Source organism: Calidris pugnax, unplaced genomic scaffold (genome assembly GCF_001431845.1).
Source record: "Calidris pugnax isolate Ruff unplaced genomic scaffold, ASM143184v1 scaffold81, whole genome shotgun sequence".
NCBI classification, from domain to species: domain Eukaryota; kingdom Metazoa; phylum Chordata; class Aves; order Charadriiformes; family Scolopacidae; genus Calidris; species Calidris pugnax.
Window position 1 is genome coordinate 503123 of NW_015090880.1, and position 25425 is coordinate 528547.

The following is a 25425-nucleotide window of genomic DNA, read 5'->3' on the forward strand; positions in this document are numbered from 1 at the left end:
CCGAGTCGCCGCCCGCTGGTGGCGGAGCGCGCTTCCCCCCCGGGTGGCACTGGGTCCCGCGCGGGGCTCACGGGGGGGGGAGCACGGCGTGGGGGGATTGATCTGTGAGCTCTGGGTGAACCGGCGCCGGGAAGGGCACGGACACTGGGTTGGACATCGCCCTGGCAACCGGTTCTGTCGTTTGGTTTGGATTTATTTTTTTTAATACGAGAATAGTTTTTTAAGTGGAGAGTAGGGAAGGCTCCATTATAGCCCCTTCCAGTCCCTAAAGGGGCTACAGGAGAGACGAGGAGGGATTTTTGATCGGGGAGTGGAGAGATAGGGTAAGGGTAACGGCTTTAAACAAAAAAGAGGGAATTTAGACTAGATGTAAGGAAGAAATGTTTTATGCTGAGGGTGGTGATAACCAGGTCCGGGTTGCCCAGAAAGGTGGGAGATACCCCATCCCTGGAAACGTTCCAGGCCAGGTTGGAGGGGCTTTGAGCAACCTGATCCAGCTGAAGATGCCCCTGCCCACGGCAGGGAGTTGGACTGAGTGGCCTTTAAAGGTCCCTTCCCACCCAAACCATCCTGTGATTCTACTGCAGGAATGCAGAAGTCCTCACTAGTTTACTCTTCTTTCATACTGCAGTCCTGAAGGAAATAAGAGAAGACTGAAAAGTGCACCTGTGGAGTATTTTCAGAAAACTGGGGAGATGATGCTAAAAGCCGGTTTTGATTTCACGGCTCCTTGTCAGAGGAGCACCCGCTCGAGGGTGAAAAGGTACAGCGCGAAAGCAGGAACTGTTTCAGAGAACGGGGATTGTCACAGCCAAGTCCAAGGCCTCAGTGTGCAAAATGGTGGAGAGGACAGAATTCAAAACATTCAGACTGGAAATGAACACCTGGAAGACGTTACACCCACTCTGGAAAGCAAGGATTTAATCATGAGGGGTATAAACCCAGAGGAGTGTTTGAAAACCAAGAAAAAGGGGGCAGGGGGAAAAGGTGCTCAGAATAAGAGGACTGGAAAGAGCTCAGAAAAGAGGAATGGAGATAATACCCCAAAGAAAAGACAGAGAAGAGCGTGTAACAAACAGGAAACTGAGTGTGTTCAGAAGAAGTTCTGCGGGCAGAGGGAGGCGCGTGTTGCTGACAGCCGGGGCGCAGCTGATCAGAACACAGACCCTGTGGGCACGGGAAGGACCCTGCTGGGGGTCTCCAGGTCGCGGCCGTGCCCACGGTCAGCGAGAGCTGGCGCGCAGAAGAAGAGCCGAGCAGGGCAGGAGTGTGTGGAGACAGGCTCTGATGGCGCCTCATCTGCAAAATCTGAGGAGAAAACTGACGGATTGAAAGTAGGGAAAGAGATGGACCAAGGGAATCCAGGTAACTGGGATTTTAAATCTGACACTGAGAGGGATGCTGAGCTCCTGCAGCCATGTGACAAAGGAGGATTCACAGTGGTTAAAATGCTGCCAGGTATTTGTGTGGTTTTGAGCAGAACATTATCCTAAGTCTGCTGGGGGTTCTGCTAACTATGTGAGCAAAGTATTGCCTTTCGGGTCACACTGCTTTGACATCTCAATCAGTCTCCTTTCTTTATCCAACAGCATTTAACTTAATGCAGATTTATTCACAACTGGAGCTTGCTCTACTGATCTCTTCAGCTGTAGAGTGTAATATAATAATGTTCATTACCTTCGCTGCACTCTCTTAATGTTGTTGCACAGGTGGTCAATTGGATTCATAAAAAAGGCTAATTTTACCTTGTTTCGTGTGCTAGAATCACTTTCCTCAGACTGCGACAAAGTGGTGCTTTATCTTCCAAATTTTTTCCGTATAGTTGAGATAAAGGTGCTTCATGTTGACTCCAGTACCGCTCTGTATGTTCTGTGCACCTACAAGAAATCCTTGCGTTTCCATCACAACATAAAGGAAATGGTGTATGGAATGGGACAGCAAAATACTTGAGTTTTTTTCTTTTTAATGCTGAAGTATTATTTCGTTACAGAAGAGTCTATCCCACGAACACAAGTGGAGAGGAGGAAAACGAGTCCGTATTTTTCAAGTAAATACAGTAAAGAAGGTATAATATTTTGTAGGGAAATAAATTCTTTTTTATGGGGCGGAGGAACAGGATGGCTCAAGATCAAGTGATGTTAGGGAAAATCTGTTCCAGTTTTAGGCTGGCATCAGAGAGCTCGGCTTTTCTGCACTGGTGCTGATCTTGCCCCATTCCAGACCGCGGTGGTTTGGACCTTGCAAGCAGCCGTTAAGGCTGGTATCAAATACTGGCGGCTGCGGGGAGATGGGGTGAACAGGCTTTGGGGAACTCTCTTCAGATGCTGCAGTGTGTCCCCTGTCAGGGGGAAACCCTGTGCCCTGGGGCTGCTGCCCCACACCAGGAGAGTGGCAGGAGCTGGAGAGGGCCCCTCTTCTTGGAAAATGCCCATAACAGGGTAGGGGGGACGGACACATGCACACAGAGGCATCCCTGGCTCTTGCTGCAGCCTCTGCCAGGGACACAGGCTCCCTGCAGTTCTGTAAAACTAAGGTGTGAATTGCGGCTGCTCCAGCCACAGACAGAGCCCCCCCAAAGATGAATCTGCCTCAAAGGTCTTCATTTTTAAAAATTATTTTCCTTTAAATAGGTTAATCCATCCTTTACTGCCCAGTAATTTTTCCTGTATTGCCTCTGTGTGCAGCTCCCAGCCCACCCAGAAGGAAGGCCTTCAGAAAATGGACTCCTCCACGTTCTCCTTTCAATCTGATCCAAGAGACGCTTTTCCATGATCCATGGAAACTTCTCATTGCAACCATATTTCTCAATAAAACTTCAGGTAAATAGAGAAATATGATTTCATGTTATGAAAATGTTGGGGTGGTGTAACAGGGTCAGAATATCTGACATTTTTAAAATGGCATTAATGAAAGAATATTAACTTATGTCAATGTAAAAAAAAAAATCTTTAATTTCTAACTCTTCTAACTCTTTGAAAAAGCTCATTTCAAAAAGCGTACCTAGATAATCAGCAAAGAGAATTGCCTGTATGGTCTTCTGTTCATGGTCCTTTCTTTCACTAGGTAAAATGGCAATCCCTGTGCTCTGGGAGTTCCTGAAGAAGTATCCTTCTCCTGAAGTAGCCAGGGCTGCAGACTGGAAGGAGATGTCGGAGCTGCTCAGACCTCTCGGCCTCTATGAACTCAGAGCGAAAACGATCATCAAGTTCTCGGGTAGGTTTTCCTGACCCTGCCTGGGGAGGGCTCTGGGCTGCACCGGCGAGGGAACCAGCATCCTTCCCAAACCCTGCTCTGCAGCTCTTGCTTCTCTGTGGCAAATACTGGTGCTGCTTTAATTTATGCAGCTTTGGGATGCGCTGGCCCTACATACGCAGAGCTGCTGATCCTGTTGTCTTAACTGAGAATGAAATAACACACATAACAAGTTCTGCAAGAGACCTCTGTCTGGGAGACTTCTTTTGGGTGGAAAAAGACAGAAACACCTGCAGGCCCGATGGTGTGCTTTGCAGCACTATGATATGGTGGCTCTGCTTTGTTTGGCATCAGGTGACCTCCAGAAGGCCCTGCCAGCCAGAATTTTTCTATGATTCTGGTATTTTCTATACTTAGAATAAAAGTACTCCTCTGTGGGTTCTGAGGAGAGAGATTTAATTAAAACTCACCCACAGTGATTTATCCAAAAGGTGTTCAGGATGTATCCCATGGGGATTTGTTGCCCACTTTCCCCAGGAAATAGCTAAAACTTGTGTTTTTCATTGGAAATGTTGTGAAGTGGAGATGAGTTCCCCAGCAGAGCCGGGTGTTTCTGGGTGTCGCGCTCTGGTGCTGGGGCGGTGAAGGCAGTGGCTGTGTTGCAGATGAGTACCTGAGCAAGCGGTGGCGGTACCCCATCGAGCTGCACGGCATCGGCAAGTACGGGAACGACTCCTACAGGATCTTCTGCGTCAACGAGTGGAAGGAGGTGGGTGCTGCAGCCCCGGCTGTGCTGCCAGGGCTCGCTCCACACCCAAGCTGTCCCTTGGCTTTGCTGGGCTCGTACCTATGGACTGCTGGAGAGCAGCTCTGAGGAAAAAGACCTGGGAGTCCTGGTGGACAACAGGATGACCATGAGCCAGCAATGGGCCCTGGTGGCCAAGAAGGCCAATGGCATCCTGGGGGGCATTGGGAAGAGTGTGGCCAGCAGGTGGAGGGAGGTCATCCTGCCCCTCTGCTCTGCCCTGGGGAGGCCCCATCTGGAGCACTGGGACCAGTTCTGGGCTCTCCAGTTCCAGAAGGACAGGGGACTGCTGGAGAGGGGACAGCAGAGGCTACAGAGATGATGAGGGGCCTGGAGCATCTCTCATATGAGGAGAGGCTGAGGGACTTGGGGCTTTTTAGTCTGGAGAAGAGAAGACTGAGGGGGGGATCTGATCAACACCTATAGATACTTAAAGGGTGGGTGTCAGGAGGATGGGGCCAGTCTTTTTCCACTGGTGCCCAGTGACAGGACAAGAGGTAAAGGGGAAAAACTGGAACAGAGGAAGTTCATCTAAACATCAGGAGAAACTTCTTTACTTTGAGGATGGCAGAGCCCTGGAAGAGGCTGCCCAGGGAGGTGGTGGAGTCTCCTCTGGAGACATTCAAAACCCCCCTGGACACGTTCCTGTGGGACCTGCTCTGGGTGGCCCTGCTCTGGCAGGGGGTTGGACTGGATGATCTCCGGAGGTCCCTTCCAACCCTTTATCTTTCTGTGACTCTCTCAGAGCGGTCAGGTGTGAGAGAAGGTATTTTAGTAAATGTTCAACTCTTTTGCTGTGTTTTAGGTGCAGCCGCAGGACCACAAGCTGAATGTGTACCACGCCTGGCTGTGGGAGAACCGGGAGAGGCTGAGCATTGACTGAGGGAAGCCGCCACCGGGCTTGGTGCAGGGGGTGTCCTTGCCGTGTTGCTCAGATCATCAGGTTCTTAATTCAAATATTGGTGTGGTGTACATGGTGCAGCTCGTCCTTGTCATTAAATGTTTAAAATACCTGTATATATTTTTTTAATAAATGCATACCCATTTTTATTACGGAATCATGGAATTGTTGGAGTTGGAAGGGACCTCTAGAGATCATCCAGTCCAGCTCCCCTGCCAAAGCAGGATGGCCCAGAGCACATCACTCAGGAGCATCCAGGTGGGTCTTGAAGATGTCCAGAGAAGGGGACTCCACGACCTCCCTGGGCAGCCTGTTCCAGGGCTCTGCCACCCTCACCCCAAAGAAGTTTTTCCCCATATTTGAATGGAACTTCCCATGTTCCACCTTGTGCCCGTTGCCCCTCGTCCTGTCACTGGGAACCACTGAAAAGAGTCTGGCTCCATCCTCCTTCAACCCTCCCAAAAAAAGGCCAAAAAAGGGAAAACTTCAAACTGGGTTGGTGGAGGAAGGTTTGGGGGAGGGGGACAACAAAAAAAACCCCAGTAAAATAGAGCAAAACTTTCTGTGAAGAAGAAAACCGGCGAGCGGGGCCGAGGCGGGGGTTGTGGCGTCACCGGAGCGGCGGTACCGCCCCTCTGGTGACGTCACAACCCCCGCCTCGGCCCCGCTCGCCGGCCAGGTCCTGGCAGCTGAAGGCGCCGTACGGAGCTGCCAGGACCTGCCGCCTCTCCCACAATCCCCCGCGCGCGGGGCCCCCATCTCCTTTTCCTTCCTTCTTCCGGTGCGGCCCAGCGGCGGACGGCCGCCATCCCGCTCCCGGTGAGTCGCCGCCATCGGCCTCCATCCTCCCGTTCTCTCAGCCCCGGCGGGTCGTTGGCCCGGCTGGGCGCATCCCCTTCCCTCCGCCAGCCCTTTTGGGCCGCTGTCTTAATGGCGGGTTGTCGGGGCCTTCATAGCGGCCTGTTGGGGCCTCTATGGCGGCCGGGCGGGCTGAGCATCCCCCTCCTTCCCTCCCTCCCCTCCCCGTTTTGTGCCCGGTGATATTGAACCGTGAGCGTGTTGAGGTAAAATGGGCGCTTCTGGTATTTGTGCTGCCCAGCCCGGGGGGGCTGCAGCTCGGCGTGAGGCGGGTTGTTGGGATGGTGAAGGAGCGGGAGCGCCCCGGGGTGAGGGGGGGCGGGTGGGGACCTCCCAGGATCGCATCTGGAGAGCTCTCGGTGCTCTTCCAGCTTCGGAGGCGGGAGGGAGATGACGGCAGGCGAATACCCATTCCCTCGCTCGCCTCCGGCGTGGCCAGCGAGTGGAAGATCAGTCTGCGACACGTGCGGTGTGCCCCGGGGGGGGAACACGTGTGGCTTCTGCCTCGGAGTCCCCCCTTCTCACCCCCAGCTCTGCCCCTCTCAGGCACCATGCCTGCCCTCAGACCGCTGGTGAAACCTAAGATCGTCAAGAAGAGGACCAAGAAGTTCATCCGCCATCAGTCTGATCGCTATGTCAAGATCAAGGTAAAGAGTCACTAGAAATTAATTAAAAAATGGATGCTGGGCCAGTCGGAGGTGGCTGCCTCTAGGGGTTGTGTGAGCCGATGCAGGCGGGAGGCAGGAACACCCACAAAAACAGGGATTAAAGGCAAAGAACAAATTTAAACTTGAGACCTCATGGATTGGGGAATCTCTGAAGCAGCGCCTGGGCAGAGGCGGGGGATGCAGGCACCGCGGGGCGAGAGAGCCCTCATTAGCAAGAGTCCTCGTTGGTGAGAGAGCAAGAGCTGACACTGTCGGTGCTGGCTGGCATTCCAGGGGTTCTGGCTGGCGGAGGTTTCACTGGGCTTGGATCTCTCCAACAGGGGGAACCTCTGGCACGTTGGACAAGGTGCCCCCAGTCCATCCATCCCAGGCTGACAGTGTAAAGTGCAGATGTTCCACTTGCTGAGCACACAGAGCCAAACAGCAGTTGGTGTGGTGGTTTCCCACCCCGCGGTGGCAGTGACTGGAGGCTGCTCCCAGCCCCCTCGCCCACCCACCGGGACTGTCCCACGGGGTCACGGGGAACGCGGGCACCCAGGGCAGCGCTGTGACAGCCTGGCACAGCGGAGCTTTGCAGAGAGTGGTTTTTGGTAGAGTGGTTACCGAGGTGCGGGTGTTCTCAGGCTGATACCATTTCATAACTTTTAAACATTTTCTGCATTTCTTCAGCGCAACTGGCGTAAACCGAGGGGTATCGATAACAGGGTCCGCCGGCGGTTCAAGGGCCAGATCCTGATGCCCAACATTGGCTACGGCAGCAATAAGAAGACAAAGCACATGCTGCCCTCGGGGTTCAGAAAGTTCCTGGTCCACAACGTCAAAGAGCTGGAGGTGCTCATGATGAGCAACAAGTGAGTGTGGGGCCCCTCTGCCCCCCACCTGCGGCAGCGGGGCTGTGTGCTGCGTGCCCTGCAGCCACGGGTCGGGGGGAGGTGAGGGAAGCTCACAATCACAGCATGATATGGGGTTGGAAGGGACCTCTGGAGATCATCTTATCCAACCACCGTCCAGAGCAGGTCCCACAGGAACGTGTCCAGGTGGGGTTTGAATGTCTCCAGAGATGGAGACTCCACCACCTCTCTGGGCAGCCTCTGCCAGGGCTCTGCCACCCTCACAGGGAAGAAGTTCTTCCTCATGTTTAGGTGGAACTTCTTATGTTCTGGGTTGTGCCCGTTCCCTCTTGTCCTGTCACTGGGCACCACTGGGAAAAGACTGGCCCCATCCTCTTAAAAGCTCTTCTAGGAGCAGGAAGGTTGTGCTGGTTTCTGTGGTGCTGCTCTGCTGTGGGGGCTCCGGTGGGAGGGCACTGGGGGTGTCCTGGGGCAGGAAAACTCCAACCTCTGGTGAAAACGTGCTGTGGTGGTGGTGGCAGAGAGCTCTGCACCGACAAAAGAGTGATCAGAACTGCGGCTTCGCATCTGCTCAGACACAGGCCTGGATCTACTTGTAGATCTTTCTTTCACAACAAAGTAATGAGAGTAATAATTAACACAACTAGAGATGATCTGGTCCCAGGTGCATTCACAAGAAAGCAGGCGGTGTGTGGGGCTGCTCCGGGAGGGAAGGTGTGGGGCTGGCGAGGGGGTGGGAGGCGGGTGGTGCCGGGGCTGAGCCTGGTCTGTGCCCCCCAGGTCCTACTGCGCCGAGATCGCCCACAACGTGTCCTCCAAGAACCGGAAGGTGATCGTGGAGAGAGCGGCCCAGCTCGCCATCAAGATCACCAACCCCAACGCCAGACTGCGCAGCGAGGAGAACGAGTGAAGCGGCTGCTGCAGCCCAGATGTATTTAATAAAATGTAAAACCAAACTCTGCTGGGTGTTTTGAGCGGCCAGAGGGGCAGAGGAGGTTGGTGCCTGCCTGCAGGTGGGGCAGCAGATGGCGGGGGGGCTCCAGCGCAGCCCCGGGCTGAGCCCAGCTCTCCAGGGGACACAGCAGCCATGAGCGATGTGGCTGCGCTGGGGAAGGAATTCAGGAGTGCACGCAGCTTCACCAGTGCACTTTTTATTTTCCATACTGCTCAAACAGCAGGGATGCTCTTTCACACAGCATTATAAATATTTTTCACATCAACCACTCATCAGAAAAGGAAAAATGAAAGCTTATTACAGCTCCATACTACCAGAAGTGTGGTGCGGTGGCCCCGCGTTCTCCTCCTGCTGCACCCTCTCTGCTGCTTAAGGCGTATCACTGCTGCAAAGCAGGATTTGAACACAGCAGCCACTCTCCAGGCAGGGTCGGTGGGGCTGTGTGTTTGGGGTGGGGGCCTTTGGCTGAGCCGAGCCCCGGGAGAGGAGCTGGTGTCAGCGCAGAGAAAAGCTGAGTGTGAGGTTTGTTACCATAACGCCATCCAGTAAGCGGCTCCTCTGGAAGACGGGGTTGAGGTATTTTGCAGCAAAACCATAAAAATGGGAGTCAGGGGAGCCAGCCCGGAGCAGCCCCTGGGTGTGAGCCCGTCTGGGGTGTGAAACCCAGGACAGAAGGGCCCCCCCACAGCCCCCCGGCTCCCACAGGGCTGTGGGTGCGACGCTCGGCACTAACTAAAGACCTGACTGCAGTTTTCTGCCACATTATTTAGTGAAACAATATAAATACATTCCTCAGGCAATTTGGGGTAGAAAGTGCATGTGCAGATGTTAAAAAATAAATTTTAAACTCTTTGTACTGCAATAAGGAAATATTTCAGGAAGCAGTTTCCATTTTCCATGGAACCCCACTCCGTTCCGATTGCTTTGTACAGCCCTTAAAAACTGGCTGAAAAGCACAGGGACACTTCCCTCCTCTCACATCCCCTCAGGACTGGGACCCGGGGAGGTATCCAAGGCCAGTGCAGCGCAACCAGCCCGGGGACTTGCAGGTGGAGTCGCAGCAGAGTCTGGCTCAGCGAGTCCTCCCTCGGCCCGTCCACGGGGTCTGGGTGAGGGGCAGGAGAGGGGCAGGTCTCCCTTAGCTCATGTCCATGGACTCCGAGGCAGGCAGGGAAGCGGAATCCTTCTGGATGCTCTCAAACAGCGAGGCCATCTCGGGATTGGATCTGATCTGAGATGAGAACTCTGCCATGGCTGGACTTTTCTCCACTTCGGGGATGGTGAGGAGAGCGGCGACTGCCCTCATGGCCGATCGCTTCAGCTCGTCCTGCTTCTCAAACTCCTGCTTCACAGAGCCCGCTTTCACCTGCAAGTCCAAACCACTGTTTTAGTCACCATTTAGGAAAGAGTAGAGGCAGAGAGAGTCAGACACACCAACAGAGACAGAGAGGAGCAGATGGCTCTCCTGCCAGAGGAGCGTGGGGAGGAGGATAACGGCAGGGGTGGCTTTGTGGTGGGACCCCCAAAGTGTGTCACGCTCTGCCAGGTCTCACCTTGGTGGAGCAGGTTGCCCGCAGCGGCTCAATCAGCGTCTCGAGGCGCTGCAGGACGGCGCCGGGGCAGAGCGTGGAGAGCCGCGCCAGCATGAGGAACGTCAGCATCTACAGAGGGAAACCAGAACACGGGTGTCACGTCACTGCAGCCCCCGACCCCCAGGCTCAGAGCACAGATCCTCAGAATCAAACGATAGTATCCAAACGATGTAGTGCTTCCTATTAAGCCATGAGGCCATCAACAGCGACAACTGCTTTAATACAGCGTCACTGGCCCCACTGAGCAAGTGACAATCATGAGTTTAAAGGCAGAAGGCACTTATTTTAGGCTTTGATAAATTTCCTACCAAACCAGCTACAGCAGGGCTGCGTTTTCAAGGCCACCACAGTCAAACCAGAGCTAGACCATGGAAAGACTGCAGGGAACAGGAAACACCACAGCAGGGACACCCTGTGCTTGGTGACACACCGGCTCCGTTCAAGGCCAGGCCCCCAGAGAACTCGTAAGAGCAGTGACATCACCACCCCCAGCAGCGACAGCGTGGCGTTACCCGAATGTCGTAGTGATCCTTCAGTCCATCCTCCACGTGGTTCAGGTACTCGTAGATGTCCAGCCGGTCCAGGCAGCTCTCCAGCAGCGTATACATGCATTCAAAAGCAGCTTTCCTCACATCGAGGCCATCATCCACCGTGTGCTTGAATGGCCCCATTTCTACCTTAAATGAGAAAAAAACACAGCTGTCACCTGAGGGCAGAGAGGGTGACAGCTCCACCTCAGCTCCACACGCTCAGGCGCCGTCGCTGCGCACCGGCCGAGGGCGGACGTACCTCCCGGATGAGCTCCCTCCTGACCTTCGTTTCGTTGTACAGGCTGGGGAGAGTGGCATCCAGCAAATCTCGGATTAGAGAAGGTTTGTTGTGAGCAGCAGAGTTAAACATGGCTAAAGCCACACGGCGAACATTCAGGTCCGGATCCTGAAGAGTTTTTAAGAAGTCTCCTGTGGGATAAGAGCACACCCGTCAGTCCTGCTGCGGTGCTTTCAAAGTATATCATGGTGTACTTCGAGGAGCCTGGTCCTGAAAGCACCTGCAGTAAAATAACTGGGGCACAGACTAACAGAGACATTTGAGATGCTTTCCTTCCCTTCATTTGGGGTATAGTAAATGGAAGCATGACTTTCCTGCCTTTGGGCATGAAAACAACCTCCATGATTCCAGCTCATCCTCAGGTCAGACCAGAAGCTTTGGTATTCAAAGACGTTGGGTTTTGTTTTTTTCTTGCTCAGACTTCTCTGAAACAGAAGGCCTGTTTTATACAACCTGTCTGAGCCACAGGCTACCTAGACATAAGACCCTTGTAATGTAGGTTGTGTTTTCCAAGATCCTTGCCCTGAGATGCCTGAATCATAACCTTAAATGCAGAAGCAACTGCTCCCTAATGCTCCCTAGAAAACTCTGTCACCAATGGAACATGCCCAAGAGAAGGGCATCAGAGCATTTAACGAGGATTCATGTGACAGTGACGCTCTTTAATCCCAACTGTATGAGGTTCCCCTGAGCTGCTAATGACAGCTCACGTTCCCCGCTCCCGCTGCTGCTGGCACCAGCCTACCTACACAGCCCCTCAGGAGAGCATCCACGGGCTGCGGCTGGTCTGCGATGGTGAATTTGACTGCAGTCACCACCGTGCTCCGGGCGTGGGGAGAGTCTGCCATGAAGATGGAAAGAAAAACCAGTGAGAGATGAAGAGACAAAATCACTGCTGAACCTTTGTGGTACATGTTCTGCTCTCGGTGACATTATACACACAGTGAAGAGATCAGAGAACAGAAGATTTATCTTAACAACCTCCTTGTTTAAATCTTGCTCCGGGACAATTCCCACGTGCAGTCCCTGTTCCAAACACCCTGCTGCCCTCTGTACTCACCTCTGCTCCTCTGGTCCCCCTGCAGGGATCCCTCATTTCCTTCCTGCCCCTGCAGACAGGCTCTGCTCCCCGTTGTACCCACCCGAGTTTAAAGAGGACTTTCCAGCAAAAGCAGGCACTTCCCCACTCCCACCACCACCCTTCCCAATACCTGATGAGAGCTGTTTCTTCAGCCGGGGCAGCAGCTCCGAAGGATTCACCAGAGTCAGCTTCCCCAGGCATTCGGCCACCACGTTGCGCGTCCCCTCCTCTGGGCACTCGCAGTGCTTGAAAAGCAGAGCCCAGATGTCCTCCACGTAGGGCTTGAGGCTGTTGGCCGGGGAGGAGCTGATGACTTCTTTCAGAGAGTGCAGCAGGAGATACTGCCTCTTGGGCTGGCTCTCGATCTCCTTCAGCATGAAGGGAAGATACTCCTGAAGATTCCCCACGCTGATGTTCCCCAGGGCGTAGGAAGCCGCGGATTTCACCTCTTCACTGGGGGAGGTGAAGGCTTCCAGGATGACGGTTTTGAGCTCTCTCTGCGCGCTGAGGTTCGTGGTGCGCCCCATCTCTGCCAGGGACAGGAACGCCAGCACTTTAACAGCAGGGCTGGCCTTGGGGCTCTTCACATCCTGGATGAACTGGGTGACTACAGCAGCGGCTTCCTTCGGGCAGGCCGAGGAAAGGGCGGCCACGCACTTGGCCACAGAGTAATAGGCCTGTTTGTGCAGCGTCACCGACGCCCCGGCTGAACCCGAGGAGTGAATGGGCGCCGTGAGCTGCCTCAGCAGCTCCGAGTAGCCCGTGGTGGCCGTCTTGGTCAGAAGCAGGGCCTGGAAGAAGTCCATGATGGCGCTCAGCGCCCCTCCCTGCAGCAAAGGCGAGTGGACGAGCTGGAAGATTTCAGCAAGAACCGACCCGCTGAGCTTAGAGACGCAGGATGGATACACCTGAGCTAAGGTGGTAAGGAACACGATGGCCACCTGGGACACGTGCATGTCATTCTCGGTAATTAAAGCGGGGAGCTCCGCTAGGACAGACTCTATCATGGCAGGCTTGAGGCTGTCGCTGTAGTTCTTCACCAGGATGTCCAGAGCAGTCAGGGTGCTCAGCTTCAAGGCACGTTGGTTCTTTCTCAAGAAGGAAGCGAGAATGGGGAAGCCTTCCCCTAGAATGGGTCTCAAATCTATTTTAAGTGGAGAACTAGCAATTAAGGTTAATGCCTTGACTGCCGTCAATCTGGTGATTTCATTTTTGAGCCTCTCCAGAAAGATCTTCAAGGTTGGCTGGAGATCAGTGCTTAGATGGTCTCCCAGGCTGTAAATAATTTGTCCCATGCAGGAGATGGCACGCTCTTTCACCTCCTGGTCGATGTCAGCGGCCTTCAGTCGCTTCAGAGTACCAGGGAAAAGGTCCTTCACGTAGGGCTTGGCATCAAAAGCACAAGATTTGTCCAAAGGCCTGATGACCTTCACAAGTTGCTGAGTAACCAGCAGAGCTTCTGAAGTGATCTTATAAAAGGGGTCTCCAATACAGGTCACCACAGGAGGTAACAGGCTTTTGATATGAGGATGAAATACCTCTGGCTGGTGGTTGCACAGAAGGACGTGAAGGAAGGACAGTGTGTCGATCCTCATGTTGGAGGAGCTGGATTTATCGGCCAAGGAGAACACAACACCTGTGCCAGAGAGACAAGAACAACTGCTGTCTTATTTCATCACTGGTTTTCATCACACTCACTGCCCCCCCCCTCCCCCCCCCAAAATGGGCACAACTGGAATCCATTTTCTTTTTTTACTCCCCCCACCCAAAAGATCCATGCCTCTGGAGAGAGCTGCTCTCCTTGCCTCTTTCTGCTCTCCAGGAAGTGACAGCTCAGACATAACTGGTCTCTGTGCCAGTGCTGGGTGACTGGCTACCAAAACTTCTTAAAAATTCATGTGAAAAGTCACCCTGGGCTGAGACAAGAAGGGAAGGTTGGTCACGTGCGAATAACCATGACAAAGTGGCATGAAACGAAGACGGGGAAAGCCGGGTCTCAAGAACAGGCAGCCCAGGCAGCAGGGATGCCCCTTCCTGAGCTTCCCCTTCATACTTCTGAGGGAAGTCTTTTTAAAAGTCCAGCTTCTGTGGCACAGATTTATGTTTCCCAGAAGCCTTCATGAGCAACACTTCCAGCACTACTGCTTGTCCCCGGAGTCACGCCTGACTCCTGGCTTTCACCATTCTATTAATGTGCAAGAGGCAGGTGCATGGATGAGGCCCAGAGACAACCACAGGAGCCTGTTTTATGTATTTCCTCTACAGTCACACCAAAAGCAGAGGCAGGACCTCAGGATTACGAGCCTCTCAGCAGTGGGGGATGCTTCATCAACCTACAGGCAGGAAAGCTCACAGACTAACGTGGTGGTGCAAATTAAATAATCTGTCAATACAAACACAACCCAATCTCCCAGCCCGCGGAGCCGTTTACCAGGGACCAGCGCAGGGATGTGATCTGCCAGGCAACCAGGGAGAACGTTGGCCAGCTCCGTCAGGAGGCTGAAACACCCCTGCCTTGATTTGATGCTCTTTTCCTTCAGCTGCTTGTGCAAGGCCTTGACGATGTTGGGGACCTGCAGTTCGGAACAGAAAACCAGGAACACCTCAGTTAGCCCAGCTTCCAGGGCTTCATGCTCCCAAAGCCAGAGGCATCGACAGGACAGCCAGAGAAGTCCTGGGGGGACTTCACCAGAGACTGAGCCTGGGATAGATAATGAGACAGTGCATGTGAAGAAAAGACAAAGGAACAGAAGAGTGGGAGGGGATGTGATTCTTTTTTTCTCTATTCTACAGACTCCTAAGCAGCCCCTCCTGAAGCTGGTGACACCCCCTAACACACACAGGCTTAAAGACACACAACAAAAGGATCAGACCAGGACACACTGCTAAACACTCAAGAGTTTTACGATTCCCTCCTGCTCTGCTGTTTGATGATCTAGTGCCATCACTATCTTTAAACTTGGACACCCTGCCAGTGCCTCAGGGACATCAAAGAACAAATCAGAGGGCATGTGATTGGCACTCCCCGGGAACGGTGGCAGAGAAACAGCAAACGGCCAGCCCTCAGGATGTGGTGCCCTCTGGCTGCTTGCCCCAGGGCCCCCCCAGCCAGCCATGCCCTCAGGCTTAGCTCCTGGGCACGTTCACCAGTGGCACAGCACACACTTCACAGCTTTCTGATTCCATCCAGCCCGTCACCCGGCACCTGGTTCCGAAGCATCGTCAGGGGAACGTCATCTTTGCCAGGGGCATCTGAGGTGGCCAGCCAGCTCTGGGTGGGCAGCGTCTGCTTCAGCAAGGAGATGTAAGCGCTGAAGATGTCGGCTTTGACGTTCTCCTCCCTCTCTTTGAACCTGCTTATCAAGGCTGGGGAAAGAGTTCTGTAGAAGTCCTGCAGGAGATCGTGCCTGCTGCTGACAATGGCCTCCAGGCACTTGGCCGCAGACCTGCGGACCTTCCAGCTGATGTCGTCGTCGTCGCTGTACTCGTCATCGCTTTCTGGAACGACAAGGGAAAATAAGGTGCACAGTTATGAGAAAAATGGAGCCAGAGGATCACTTGATCTTCAGAGCTTCTCTCTCCAGCTGACCAGAGAGACACCAGTAACACACACACATCTGGGAACATGAAATTGTCCCCAGTAGCCTGTCCCCACAGAGTCACTACCAGCCAGTATGAGCCAGCGCTGCCTTGTGTCCCATTATCCTGTTCCAAGCAAGAGCTGATGGAGAATAAACCTTAATGTTACTGCCCTTACTGTGCACTTCAGCTGGGGCAGCGAGGCTTTTGTTGTGAACAGAGAATGAGCTTCCCAAATTTTAAAGCCAGAAATGTGTAAATATTTGTCTGAGCAATTTCTGACTGGCACAAAGCAGGGTAACAATTTACTGTGTTATTGGCAGAACGCTTAACATATTCTCCAGGAAGCTGGCCAGGATCTTACTCCAATTAGTATGAAAGTAAACAAAAATTCCTCTCTTCAAGGGAATTTGTTCTAACTTTTGCTCTTAGCTGCCACGCTACACCCAACTATGAACAGAGACATTCTGAAATGCCGTCTATAGGGAAAAGACACTAAAGGCAACCCTCCTCGCTGACCAGGGCTTGACATCCACCTCCAAGTAAAGAGGATTCAGAAGACACGTGAAAGGTCCCTTTTGAAACCCATACCAGATTGCTTCACTGATGACTGAGGCGTTTTTAATGATGGACCAAGACGTTTTTAATGGTGGCACTTTTAAGCGTTCAGGATTGTAGCTTTGCTTCCTTCTGCTACAAAATAGTAGAAAATAGCTACCTCATAGCAAAAATACAGTTGTGTGAAGCACCAGCACCTTTGGGAGCACAAGGGAGAACATCCAACAGCCGGAATGGCAGCGGCTGCTCCTGGGGATCCCCAGGTGCTGGGTGTGCTCCAACAACTCCAGCCTCCAGCAGGCACAGGAGAAGTGGTGCTGCCTTGGTCTGGCTCTCTCTAAGCTAGTGCAGAGCTCAAGTTTCAGTGTTTTCACTGTTGCCTAAGGCAAGGAGAGATCTGAGGACTTTGGCAGAAAAAGATAAAACTAATAATCTCAGAAGGATGCTGGAACATTGCGCATACAGCTCTATTATTACCACTGGTAAATAAAAAGGACCCATTTAAAAGCACTGACTGTCTTGAGGCAGATCTGAAAAGTGAGGAAACAGAAAGGGGAGAAATGTTAACCCAGTGTTCTGCTGAGCACAGTCATCCTCACAAGCAGGCACCTTGCTCTTCATCCTCCCCATTTTCAGTGTCCATCATCTCTTCCTCCTCTTCATTGTCATAGTTGTAGTTTGGGTCGAAGGTGATGTATTTCAAACACAACCCCATCACATTAGGGATGTGAGGGTCCATTTCCTTTGGGCACCTGTCATGAGAAATAAAAATCCCAAGGGTTAATAAATCAAAGACTAAGCTATTTTAAATATCCAAATAATATAACTAATTTCAAAAGGATCCCAAAATGCTTCACAGACTATATGAACATTTTGTTAACATGAGTTACACCAGAGCTGCTCCTTCCTGCTGTGCAGGAAGCAAGACCATATTCCCCTGGGGAGGATGCACCGATTTCTGTCAGGAAAGGAAAATAAACACACTACCATCACCACCTGGTTGGATCCTCCCTTCCTGGGAGAAACCTCAGCAGCTCTGCAGCGCTGCTTTGCCCAAACAAGCAGTAAAGGTTTGACCAAAGAACAGAGCTGCAGCTCAGCAGCTCGCCTGCCCGAGCCCCTTCCTGCCTCCCACTGCCCCCAACAGCAGGAGGGAGGCACTTCCCCCTTGCTGAGAAATGCTCCAAGGATGAGGAAAACCCCCACTCCCACAAAGCCAAAACAGAAACACACTCTTATGTGCCGAGGTGTAACAGCTCATAACCCAAGCCCAACTCTGCACATGAAGAAGAGATTTCATTCATGAACTGTCTTTCCCTCCAGGAATGCACGTAGAAAGGTACACGACCCCGGGTGCTGAAAATACAGATATTTATACCTGGAAGATACTGCTGCACAGGACAGAGCACAGTTGTTCAAGGGCACTCACCTCCTCACAAAAGACTCGAAGGCCTGAAAGCAGTACTCTCTCAGCTCATCATCTTCCACGTTACAGTACTGAACAATCAGAGGAATTATCTTCTCCAGATGTTCTCCTGGGAAAGGCAAAGTAAGAAGCCATGAAAAATCATTCCAGGCTTCCCTAATGTGAGCAGCCAGCAGTTCAGCTCATCTGCTGCTCCCTTCATGTGCCTGGCAGAGCGTTCCTCCTCTGGACACCATGGTCCCGCTTGCAGGGACTTCCATCAGACCAACCCTGCTCCCTGTCCTCAGCCCCTCATTGGCATTTGAGACACAGGAAGAGCTGTGATCAGAAATCTTCTAGGAAATCTTCTATTCTCAGCTCTGGCAGATCTTTTAGACAAGCAACGCAATATGCTGCCCTCCACTTCTCCTCTCACTTAAAATGGGGTGAGTCCACTGACCTAATTCACAGAGGCGTTAACTCAGACCAGGGAAGCACTGCAAGTCCTTGAGATGAAATCACTGCAGAAGGGCAGCAAGAGAGTTACCCTGGTGTCTCACACTTCCCAGTAGAAAACAGAGCACCAGGTCAGGACCACAGAGGGGAGGAGGAAGCACAAGACACTGAGAGGTTAGGAGCAAAGCGAGCACACTTCTTGTACCACTAACAGGAGCTGCTCTAAAACGCATGCGCGTTTCCCAGTGTCACTTCAAGCTCCTGGCCCTACCTATGCGGTGTCCAGCCTGCCTGCTGATGCCAGCCACACACTGAATGTACGTCCTGGTGGTAGAAGTAGACTCGTTCCTCTTCAGCTCGGTCAGCAGATGCTCTGTCAGCTCGGAGAAGATGCTTCCGCTGCAGGTCAGGACAAGATGGCCCAAGGCAATGATGGCCCTTTTCCGTACTGCCAGCCTGGGGCTCGTCAGCTGGGGCAGGAGGCAGTTCAGGATGGAGGAATGGAAAGAGTAGAGAGTTCCCCCCAGTCTGCAATCAACAGAACGAGGCCGATGTTGAAAGCCAAAGCCTCAAAGAAAAAGCCCTCCTGCCAGCAAAAAATGTAAAAACCCTTCTGCTATGAAGAATTCACACCCATTGTCAGGAGAAAGAGGAAAAGAGTGGGTTTGGGATTTTAGTCTGAACCCTGACTTATTCTATATAACACAGGGAGAGGTTATTTATCTCCCTCAGGGAGGAGTTTGATCCCGACAGTGTCCTTCTGGGTGACCTGGGGGTTTGTCAATCACTTCCTGCATGCACTTGACACACGACACTGTCACTCTGACTTATGCAATGAGAGAAAGAGGCCTCCAGGAAAAGAAAATGAGTGAGTGATCAGATCACAGGGCTAAAATAACCTTCCCTGTTTGCCCCCTCCCTCCCTACGTGTGGCTGAACTAAGCCTCTGTGGGATCCATCACCAGTATCACTGCTACTCCCCAGCACAGAAAGGCTCAGCACGTCTTGCCTCATCCCTGCTGGGGAACCTGCTCCGCTGAGACACTCCCCAGTGCCAGCCAGCCCAAATCCTTTATTTTTAATTCCTCATAGTAGGATTAGGGAAATAGAGCAATCAAAAGCAAACGCGTACATGCAGCCCCCTGCTGTACACCACTGCCAGAAGGAAACCCATCAGTACCTGCTCAGCATATCTGACAGGATGTCAAGTGCCTCCAGCTGCACAGAGACATCCTCCTGCTTGCCAATGGCTCCCGTCAACTGGGCTGTGATCTTCTTGCACACATTTGCTGTCATGGTGGAGCCTGCAACAGAGCAATTTTTCCCCACTGTCAGTTAAAAAGAAGTCTTTGAACTGCTAAGAATCATTCAATCCCTCCTACGCTAATAAAAGCAACCACCCCTGGGAGAGCTAACCAGAGCAGCAATCAGCCAGCTTTGGTGTGCGACGGGGTACTCCCTCTGCAGACAGCGAGCATCTCCCCCTGAGGCACCATGCAGTAACTGTTTGGAAGAAGTTTCTCTTCTCGGAGAGTGTCTTCTACCCTAAGACCCCCTGTCTGTCTCCTAGGCACCTCCCAGGCCCACGTGATGCTGGAGTAGAGCTGGCTAGCCAGTTTCTGGCATTTTTCCCCCCCCATTTTTAACTTGAAAATGTTCAGTTTCAACAAATTGAGATTTTCTCGATAGGAAGAGCAGTCTTGACAGAAACTGGTTTTCAGCTCCGTGATGAAATTTAAGTACAGAACTCGAAGAATCTGTCTCAAAATAATACATAACCCAGGTTCAAGAACGTGTTGAGATTGCAACCACAGTCTGGAATCTCAATCTCTACAGTCCAGACCAATGTCTAGATATCAGTTTAGTCTTCATGCTGGGGCGTGCCTGTCCCAACAGTGACTTCTCTTGTGGGTTTTTTCCCAGTTCAGTGCAAAGCATAAGGAGCTCCACATTCCACAAAACTTTCCAAGAAGGGACAACTGCTTCCCATGCCATTCTGAACAGCCTCCATGATGCAACAGAGACAAAACAGAAGTGGAACATCATTAGGAGCATCATTAATTGCTGTACAGCACTGAGAAAGGACTCTGCCTCAGGCACGCCCCGTTTCTTGGACTATTATTTCAAACCCACCCTGAGGGTCAGGGTGGAGAAAGCACAGGGGCAGATGTCCAACCTCTCCATTTAGCAGCAAACCCACACCACTTTTGCTGCCTTCTACACACACAGAGCCAATCCCAGCCCTTAAGGAGATGGCTTGTCTGTTGCTACCCTGAAACAGTTTCAGTTCATGTGATGCATGTTAAATACAGAATTCTGAAAGGACGGCTCACAAGAGCTGAACATCTCACAAACACCTCTCCAAATGCCATTTCAGACTTAAGTGTCCTCGGGCTGAGCAGCTCAAGTTCTCATTTCAGCCCATCTTTAGTCACTTTGGTGTCTCAGCTTCTACCATCTCTCCTCCTTACTTCATTCGTTGTTTTCTAGCAGGTAAATGAGGAATCTGTAACTTTTAGACCCTGAACTACACATTTTCCTGTTTCCTGAAGGGTGTGACTCCCTGTTGCTGCAGTGGGACAAATGGGACAGAGGTTTTACCTGTAGAAGCTGGTGGCAGCTCGGCGATGACCGTTTTCAGTCCAATGCTGGAGATGTCCCGCAGCTGCTCCTTGTCCGACAGCATGTTCGTACACAGCGTATCCACGATGGTTTCCACCTGGTACTCCTTCACTTTGCCAACCAGCGGGCCCAGGCTGCGGGAGGAGAAGTCAGTGAGAATGACAGGGAAGAGGGATTCTTCCCTCCATCAGAAGGATGCTCAGGCTCACTCCTGAACGGCAGCTCAGCCCCAGGCCCAAATATCACCCAAACATCGAGTACCGATAGCCTGCAGCACCTCCTGTCCCCAGGTGTACGCACCCCGGCCTTGCTGCCTCAGCTAACTCTAGACCAGACCACAGCGGATTCTAGATCAGATTTGCAGGAGGATATTTCACACCAACTACTGCAAACAGGAGGCCAGTTAAGATCTTACCGGAAGGAGCAGCTCAGAAATTACAAGACAATTTGAATTTGAACCAAAGCAACCATGTTACATGGCATAATGGTAAAATCCACAGCCAACTTTTGAAAAAAACCAAAACCAACCCAACCATCAAAAACTGACTCGCAGGAGGAGATGCCAAATGGATTTTCACAAGCAACCAGCTACTTATTGCCCTCTGCTGTGTGTGTGAAAACCTCTACTCCAGCCAAGGCCCAGAATGACAACAGGAGGAAGACTGTTCCCTTTCTAAAATCCTCACACAAAAATGCATTTTCTGTCCTCGTTTTCTCTCTTCTTTTAGGTATAGCTCTAGCGATGCAGACTGTGCAGAACACCCATGCACAAGCAGTTGTCTCCCTGCTGGCACACCCCAATTACCCGGACAGCATGTTAACGAACGCTGCGTGCACAGCACTTCCCAGAGCACACCCAGCAAACTCACACGCAGCCCCTTCTGCGTGAGACTAGTCCTAAATTCAACAATTGGGACAGTAATAGCTGTTTATAGAGTCTGAGCGGGTACTCTGAGATAGAACAATCAGAAAAGAAATACTAAATAATAAGACTTTATACAAGTCCAGGTAGTGTTCAATCTTACGCCTCGACAGGCAGAAAAGGACAGATGGCTACCCCTGCTTTACAGGCAGGGACTCCGAGCACAGAGAAGCTACAGAACTCCTCTAAATGCAAAAACATAAAAATATCACAGAATCAGAAACAGGGCGAGTTTTTACATGGATTTCCAATTTGTGGGGTTTTTGGGGTCTGAAGAAATAAGATGACAGTTTTAGATTATAAAATCAACTGCAAGATCTCTCAGTAGTTCCCTCACTTAGTGCTGAGCCCTGGTGTGGCTGCACATACCCCCGCTCCAGCCTAATCCAACCATTGGTGTCCTTCTAACACCCCATTTCTCCTTCTTGGAGATCCTTCCCCCTGGCTGGGAATAACCACCTGGATGTTAACTCTTATAAGGACCCCCTTAAGTATCAAGGGGGAATATTACCGGTTCCATTTGAGGCCTTCTTATGATGACATTCTGGATGAATGAGAGATTGTAATGAACACAGACTTAGTGCTAACACAACCATAGCTAAACAGGCAAAAAAAATTGTACTCTGTTCAGTGCCCAACCATTTTGCTTTATAAAACAGAATAAATAAACCCAAAGCAGGCAGAGACAGGAAAAGGACCAGAAAAAGTCAGGACAGTGGGAATCAAAAAGGGCCAGAGGTCACAGGGAAAGTGCAGGGATAGAAGCAAGATGTGGGTAAGAAGGGAACATGAATAAGGTCCGCAGTAGGAAAAAATAGAGGAACCCAAAGTTGTCTTTAAATGGCCCACCTTTCTGGAGCCCTGTGCGTGAACTGACCCATTCAATCTCATTTCTAGAATGAACACTCCCATTTAGACATGCTGGGGGAAGAGACAGGAGAGAACATGTCAGCAGTAGCATCACTTCACCAGATGATTCAGTAATAAAAGGAACCTTCTGCCTTTTTCATTTGGATTAAAAAAAAAAATTTAAACAATCAAAGGAAAAGCAACAACACAGGCTGCAGCTGGAGTCAAAGTAGGGGAAAAACCAAGTGCATTAGAAACTTTAATGAAAATGCTCTTCAAGAGTAGGATTCGGACCTGAAATTCAAATGTCAGTTTTGGAGGGCTGTACATGTTTAGCACCATCTCCATCCAAGACAGGACCACTGGGAAATTCAGCACTGGATTTCAAAGCCCGAGAAAGGAGAGGAACTTGGTGATTAAAATTTTAAACTGGGCTTCTCTCTGAAGAAATAGGAACTTAGGCACGCTACTTTTAATATGTAAGATTCCTAACATACACAGTGAACTACTTCCACATTCACCTCCTGCTTCTACAAAGATACTTGTAACTCACCCTCTCTGAATACCAACAGGGAAAGAACCCGCTGTGCCCAGCCAGAGAGGGCAAGCCCCTGGGAAGGGAGGTCTGCGTGAGCTGCCTGGACCGCAGGGGCAGCTGCAGGCTCACACGCTGCCCGCAGCCTCTGACAGCTTAATTATTGCCAAGGAACTCAGTAATTACTGCCAGGGCTCTTACCACTTGACAGCAAGGTTCTGTACTTCCCCGTTTTTGTCCTCCAGCAGTTTCAAAAGCATTTTCACAACTTTTTTCTCACTGTCTTCATCCAGTTTTATTGAATCTTTCTGCAGTTCCATCATCAGGTCGTTGGTGGCCATAAACCTGGAAGAGCACAAAGCAGAAGTGATCAGCTGATACAGACACTAACACATTGCCTTCCCACCGCTCTGGGCAATGGAACTTGACAACTGGTGCTTGTATAAGAGCACCCTTTCAAAGAGTAACTCGCAATCCTTTGCACCGTACTGAAAAATGAGGTACAAAGGACTATTATTCTCTCTAAGAGGAAAACTCGGATAGGGGTAACTGGTGAAAAGGCTTTAGCTAAGGAATCTATGGAAATGAGAAATATACATTCTCTCCTCTCCTTAAAATATTTAACAGCAATGGGACATGCTAGAAGTCTAAAACTGGCACTGCAGGACCCACTTTGCGTATTTTTTTCTCGGTGACTAAATCAAGACAGCCAACTATGCTAAAAAAACCTATGGGGGTTTCTTTCACCAATTGCCAGGCCTAGGAAAACCAGTCTAGGGTCTAAGACTGCACCTGGCTGTGGCTTATTTAGCACTGATAACGTGATTCCACACGTGGAGAAGGCCTATCAAGCTCAAAATTAAAAATAAAGTCACAACTCCACACAAACTATACCTTAAAAGTTCCCTAGGCTATATTTAGATTGCTATGAGCAAAACCAAGCAAATATTTACCATTCCAGCTTAGAAGGAAAACCACACTCCCAGCTGACTATTAGTCAATTAATTTTCTGACTGGGATAGTGACAAAATGGACAGTGAGAAGTTCTGGAAAGTATTTCTCTCCCCAGGAGCAGGAAACGTAAAAGGTGGGAGTACAGAATCCTGAGGTTCTGAGTGTGATTATTGTACATTGCTCCTTCCCAACGTTAGCCCCGGAACAGGATGGACGAAAGGAACCACAGAGAATCTCTTCCCTCCCATCTACCAAGTGACAGCTCCAATTTAAATTAGGCGCTGATGTCACTCATTCAGCACGCAGAGCCCTCCTGTACCAGGGCAGCACTTGTGTGTCTGCTCGCTCGTTTCTCAGTAGCAACCGGGTACACCTGGGACGAGGGGCTGCTGTGGTGGGCGACAAAAACGAGAAAAACAGAGGGACCTGCCCAAAAATGTTAACAACGTGTCATCTATTTTCGATTCTGCCAGAGCTACTGAGCCGTCCTGGCAGCTCCGCGGCTGCGCAGGAGCAGCATGACCAAGTATGGCCACGGCCCGAGCACAGCCTCCCGCGCCAGCACCCCCCACTTGCGCCCCGCCGCCCCGGCCACGGCACCTCGGGCACGGCCCACGGGTCCCTTCGTGAGGGGACACACGTGAAAACTGTCCTGCAGCTGAGGAGAGACCACGGGCTCGAGCTGACTGCCCTGCAACACCTCCATAACATGGCACATGGTGTCTTCACTCCTGTTCAGAGGATTAACTGTAAATTCTTTGGACAAAGTGTCTGTGCAACTACTCCGTCATGGACTTCTTTACAAAGTACCTGCTTTAACAGCAGAAAAACATCAGCAGCCTTTGCAAAAACCAGCCTACTTTTAGGATTTTACTAACCCCTCTCTGCTATAAGACCTCCAAATATCAAATCTGGCACAAGCATTTCCTTCCACATCGACGGTGGGAAAACGATAAGCCCATGGGTGAAGTCTTTCATACTTGTTAGTTTAAACAGTTTTTATGGAACACCTTATATACCAAGGCACCAGCCCTGACCCTACGAAGACATCTGTTTTTCCTGCTGACTTATACGAGGAGAATAGAAGCACCCGTGAGGCTGCACAGCGCCGTGAGGAGCCGCACAGACCGTGCCCGGGAGCGAGCCCAGCCCCGGGTCCCTGCAGCGCCCGGCACCGGGGCACCGGGCGGCTCACCCTCTGAGGGCACGGGCCGGCTCACCTCTGGGGGAGAAACAAACTAAGTATTTCAGGATTTTTGCTACCGTGTTCCTTCATTTCCGAAACAAATAAGAATCCCAAGTTTAGCTGTTAAGACTTTTATTCCCCCTTCCACTCTGCTTGTTACGCAGCCATCGGGGCAAAGTGGGGAACGCTGCTGGTTTCTGTCCACCCCCTCAGCCCGAGGGGCGCAGCGGGCTGGGAACACTGGGAAGGACTGGTAATTCCTCCCACGCAGGAACATCCCGCAGTTAGATTTTACCCACCAGCAGCAGCGAGGGCACCATGCTGCTCCTGACGCGGAGGGACCCCCGAGTGGGAAGGGACTCCCCCAGTGCCCAGTGGATCCCATGGGAAGGGACCTCCCGAGTGGGAAGGGACTCCCCAGTGCCAAGTAGATCCCATGGGAAGGGACCTCCCGAGTGGGAAGGGACCCCCCAGTGCCAAGTAGATCCCATGGGAAGGGACCTCCCGAGTGGGAAGGGACTCCCCAGTGCCAAGTAGATCCCATGGGAAGGGACCTCCCGAGTGGGAAGGGACCCCCCAGTGCCGAGTGGATCCCATGGGAAGGGTTCCCCCGAGCGGGAAGCCCCCG

General features: G+C 51.6%; 4 protein-coding genes across 9 annotated transcripts in view; 3 read left to right on the top strand and 1 right to left on the bottom strand.

The window, feature by feature from the left end:
• Window positions 1-514: 514 nt before the first annotated feature.
• On the top strand, window positions 515-5055 carry MBD4 (methyl-CpG binding domain 4 DNA glycosylase). Of its 5 annotated transcripts, none has more exons than XM_014946773.1 (6): window positions 521-1458; window positions 1991-2047; window positions 2685-2819; window positions 3064-3213; window positions 3858-3961; window positions 4803-5055. In XM_014946773.1, the coding sequence occupies exons 1-6, from the start codon at window positions 696-698 to the stop codon at window positions 4878-4880; spliced, it is 1287 nt and encodes a 428-aa protein (XP_014802259.1). In that variant the 5' UTR covers window positions 521-695; the 3' UTR covers window positions 4881-5055. The 5 variants fall into 5 exon arrangements, with proteins under 5 accessions (XP_014802262.1, XP_014802259.1, XP_014802258.1 ...); XM_014946772.1 differs by having other exon boundaries at window positions 522-1458; window positions 1991-2065; XM_014946775.1 differs by having other exon boundaries at window positions 523-1365.
• A 524-nt stretch (window positions 5056-5579) lies between these two features.
• Window positions 5580-8231, top strand: RPL32 (ribosomal protein L32). Its single transcript, XM_014946777.1, has 4 exons — window positions 5580-5717; window positions 6303-6403; window positions 7094-7275; window positions 8056-8231. The coding sequence occupies exons 2-4, from the start codon at window positions 6308-6310 to the stop codon at window positions 8183-8185; spliced, it is 408 nt and encodes a 135-aa protein (XP_014802263.1). The 5' UTR covers window positions 5580-5717; window positions 6303-6307; the 3' UTR covers window positions 8186-8231.
• A 186-nt stretch (window positions 8232-8417) lies between these two features.
• Window positions 8418-23003, bottom strand: CAND2 (cullin-associated and neddylation-dissociated 2 (putative)). 2 transcript variants are annotated; one of them, XM_014946855.1, is made up of 15 exons: window positions 22859-22994; window positions 22123-22194; window positions 20331-20485; window positions 18910-19033; window positions 18001-18257; window positions 17298-17403; window positions 16478-16620; window positions 14937-15229; window positions 14163-14304; window positions 11862-13367; window positions 11396-11491; window positions 10612-10781; window positions 10335-10499; window positions 9784-9891; window positions 8418-9596 (listed from the first exon to the last, which is right to left on the bottom strand). In XM_014946855.1, exons 2-15 carry the CDS (start codon window positions 22152-22154, stop codon window positions 9369-9371), a joined length of 3525 nt encoding a protein of 1174 aa, XP_014802341.1. In that variant the 5' UTR covers window positions 22155-22194; window positions 22859-22994; the 3' UTR covers window positions 8418-9368. The 2 variants fall into 2 exon arrangements, with proteins under 2 accessions (XP_014802341.1, XP_014802340.1); XM_014946854.1 differs by lacking the exon at window positions 22123-22194 and having other exon boundaries at window positions 22859-23003.
• A 1397-nt stretch (window positions 23004-24400) lies between these two features.
• Window positions 24401-25425, top strand: part of SEC13 (SEC13 homolog, nuclear pore and COPII coat complex component) — a 7539-nt gene continuing 6514 nt past the window's right edge. Inside the window, exons 1-2 of the mRNA XM_014946627.1 lie at window positions 24401-24417; window positions 24962-25050. Coding sequence (XP_014802113.1) covers window positions 24401-24417; window positions 24962-25050 — 106 coding nt within the window. The remainder of the gene's footprint in view (window positions 24418-24961; window positions 25051-25425) is intronic.

Bases quoted from the DNA above. Each gene is read 5' to 3' on its own strand.
- MBD4 (XM_014946772.1), top strand. From the start codon at position 696: ATGATGCTAAAAGCCGGTTTTGATTTCACGGCTCCTTGTCAGAGGAGC. The intron at 1,459-1,990 runs GTATTTGTGTGG...ATTTCGTTACAG, and splicing joins AGTGGTTAAAATGCTGCCAG to AAGAGTCTATCCCACGAACA. The intron at 2,066-2,684 runs GTATAATATTTT...CTCTGTGTGCAG, and splicing joins AAGTAAATACAGTAAAGAAG to CTCCCAGCCCACCCAGAAGG.
- RPL32 (XM_014946777.1), top strand. From the start codon at position 6,308: ATGCCTGCCCTCAGACCGCTGGTGAAACCTAAGATCGTCAAGAAGAGG. The intron at 6,404-7,093 runs GTAAAGAGTCAC...GCATTTCTTCAG, and splicing joins ATCGCTATGTCAAGATCAAG to CGCAACTGGCGTAAACCGAG. The intron at 7,276-8,055 runs GTGAGTGTGGGG...TGTGCCCCCCAG, and splicing joins GTGCTCATGATGAGCAACAA to GTCCTACTGCGCCGAGATCG.
- CAND2 (XM_014946854.1), bottom strand. From the start codon at position 22,998: ATGGCCACCAACGACCTGATGATGGAACTGCAGAAAGATTCAATAAAA. The intron at 11,492-11,861 runs GTATTGGGAAGG...TCTTCATGGCAG, and splicing joins GAAGAAACAGCTCTCATCAG to ACTCTCCCCACGCCCGGAGC. The intron at 10,782-11,395 runs GTAGGCTGGTGC...CTTATCCCACAG, and splicing joins TCTCCTGAGGGGCTGTGTAG to GAGACTTCTTAAAAACTCTT.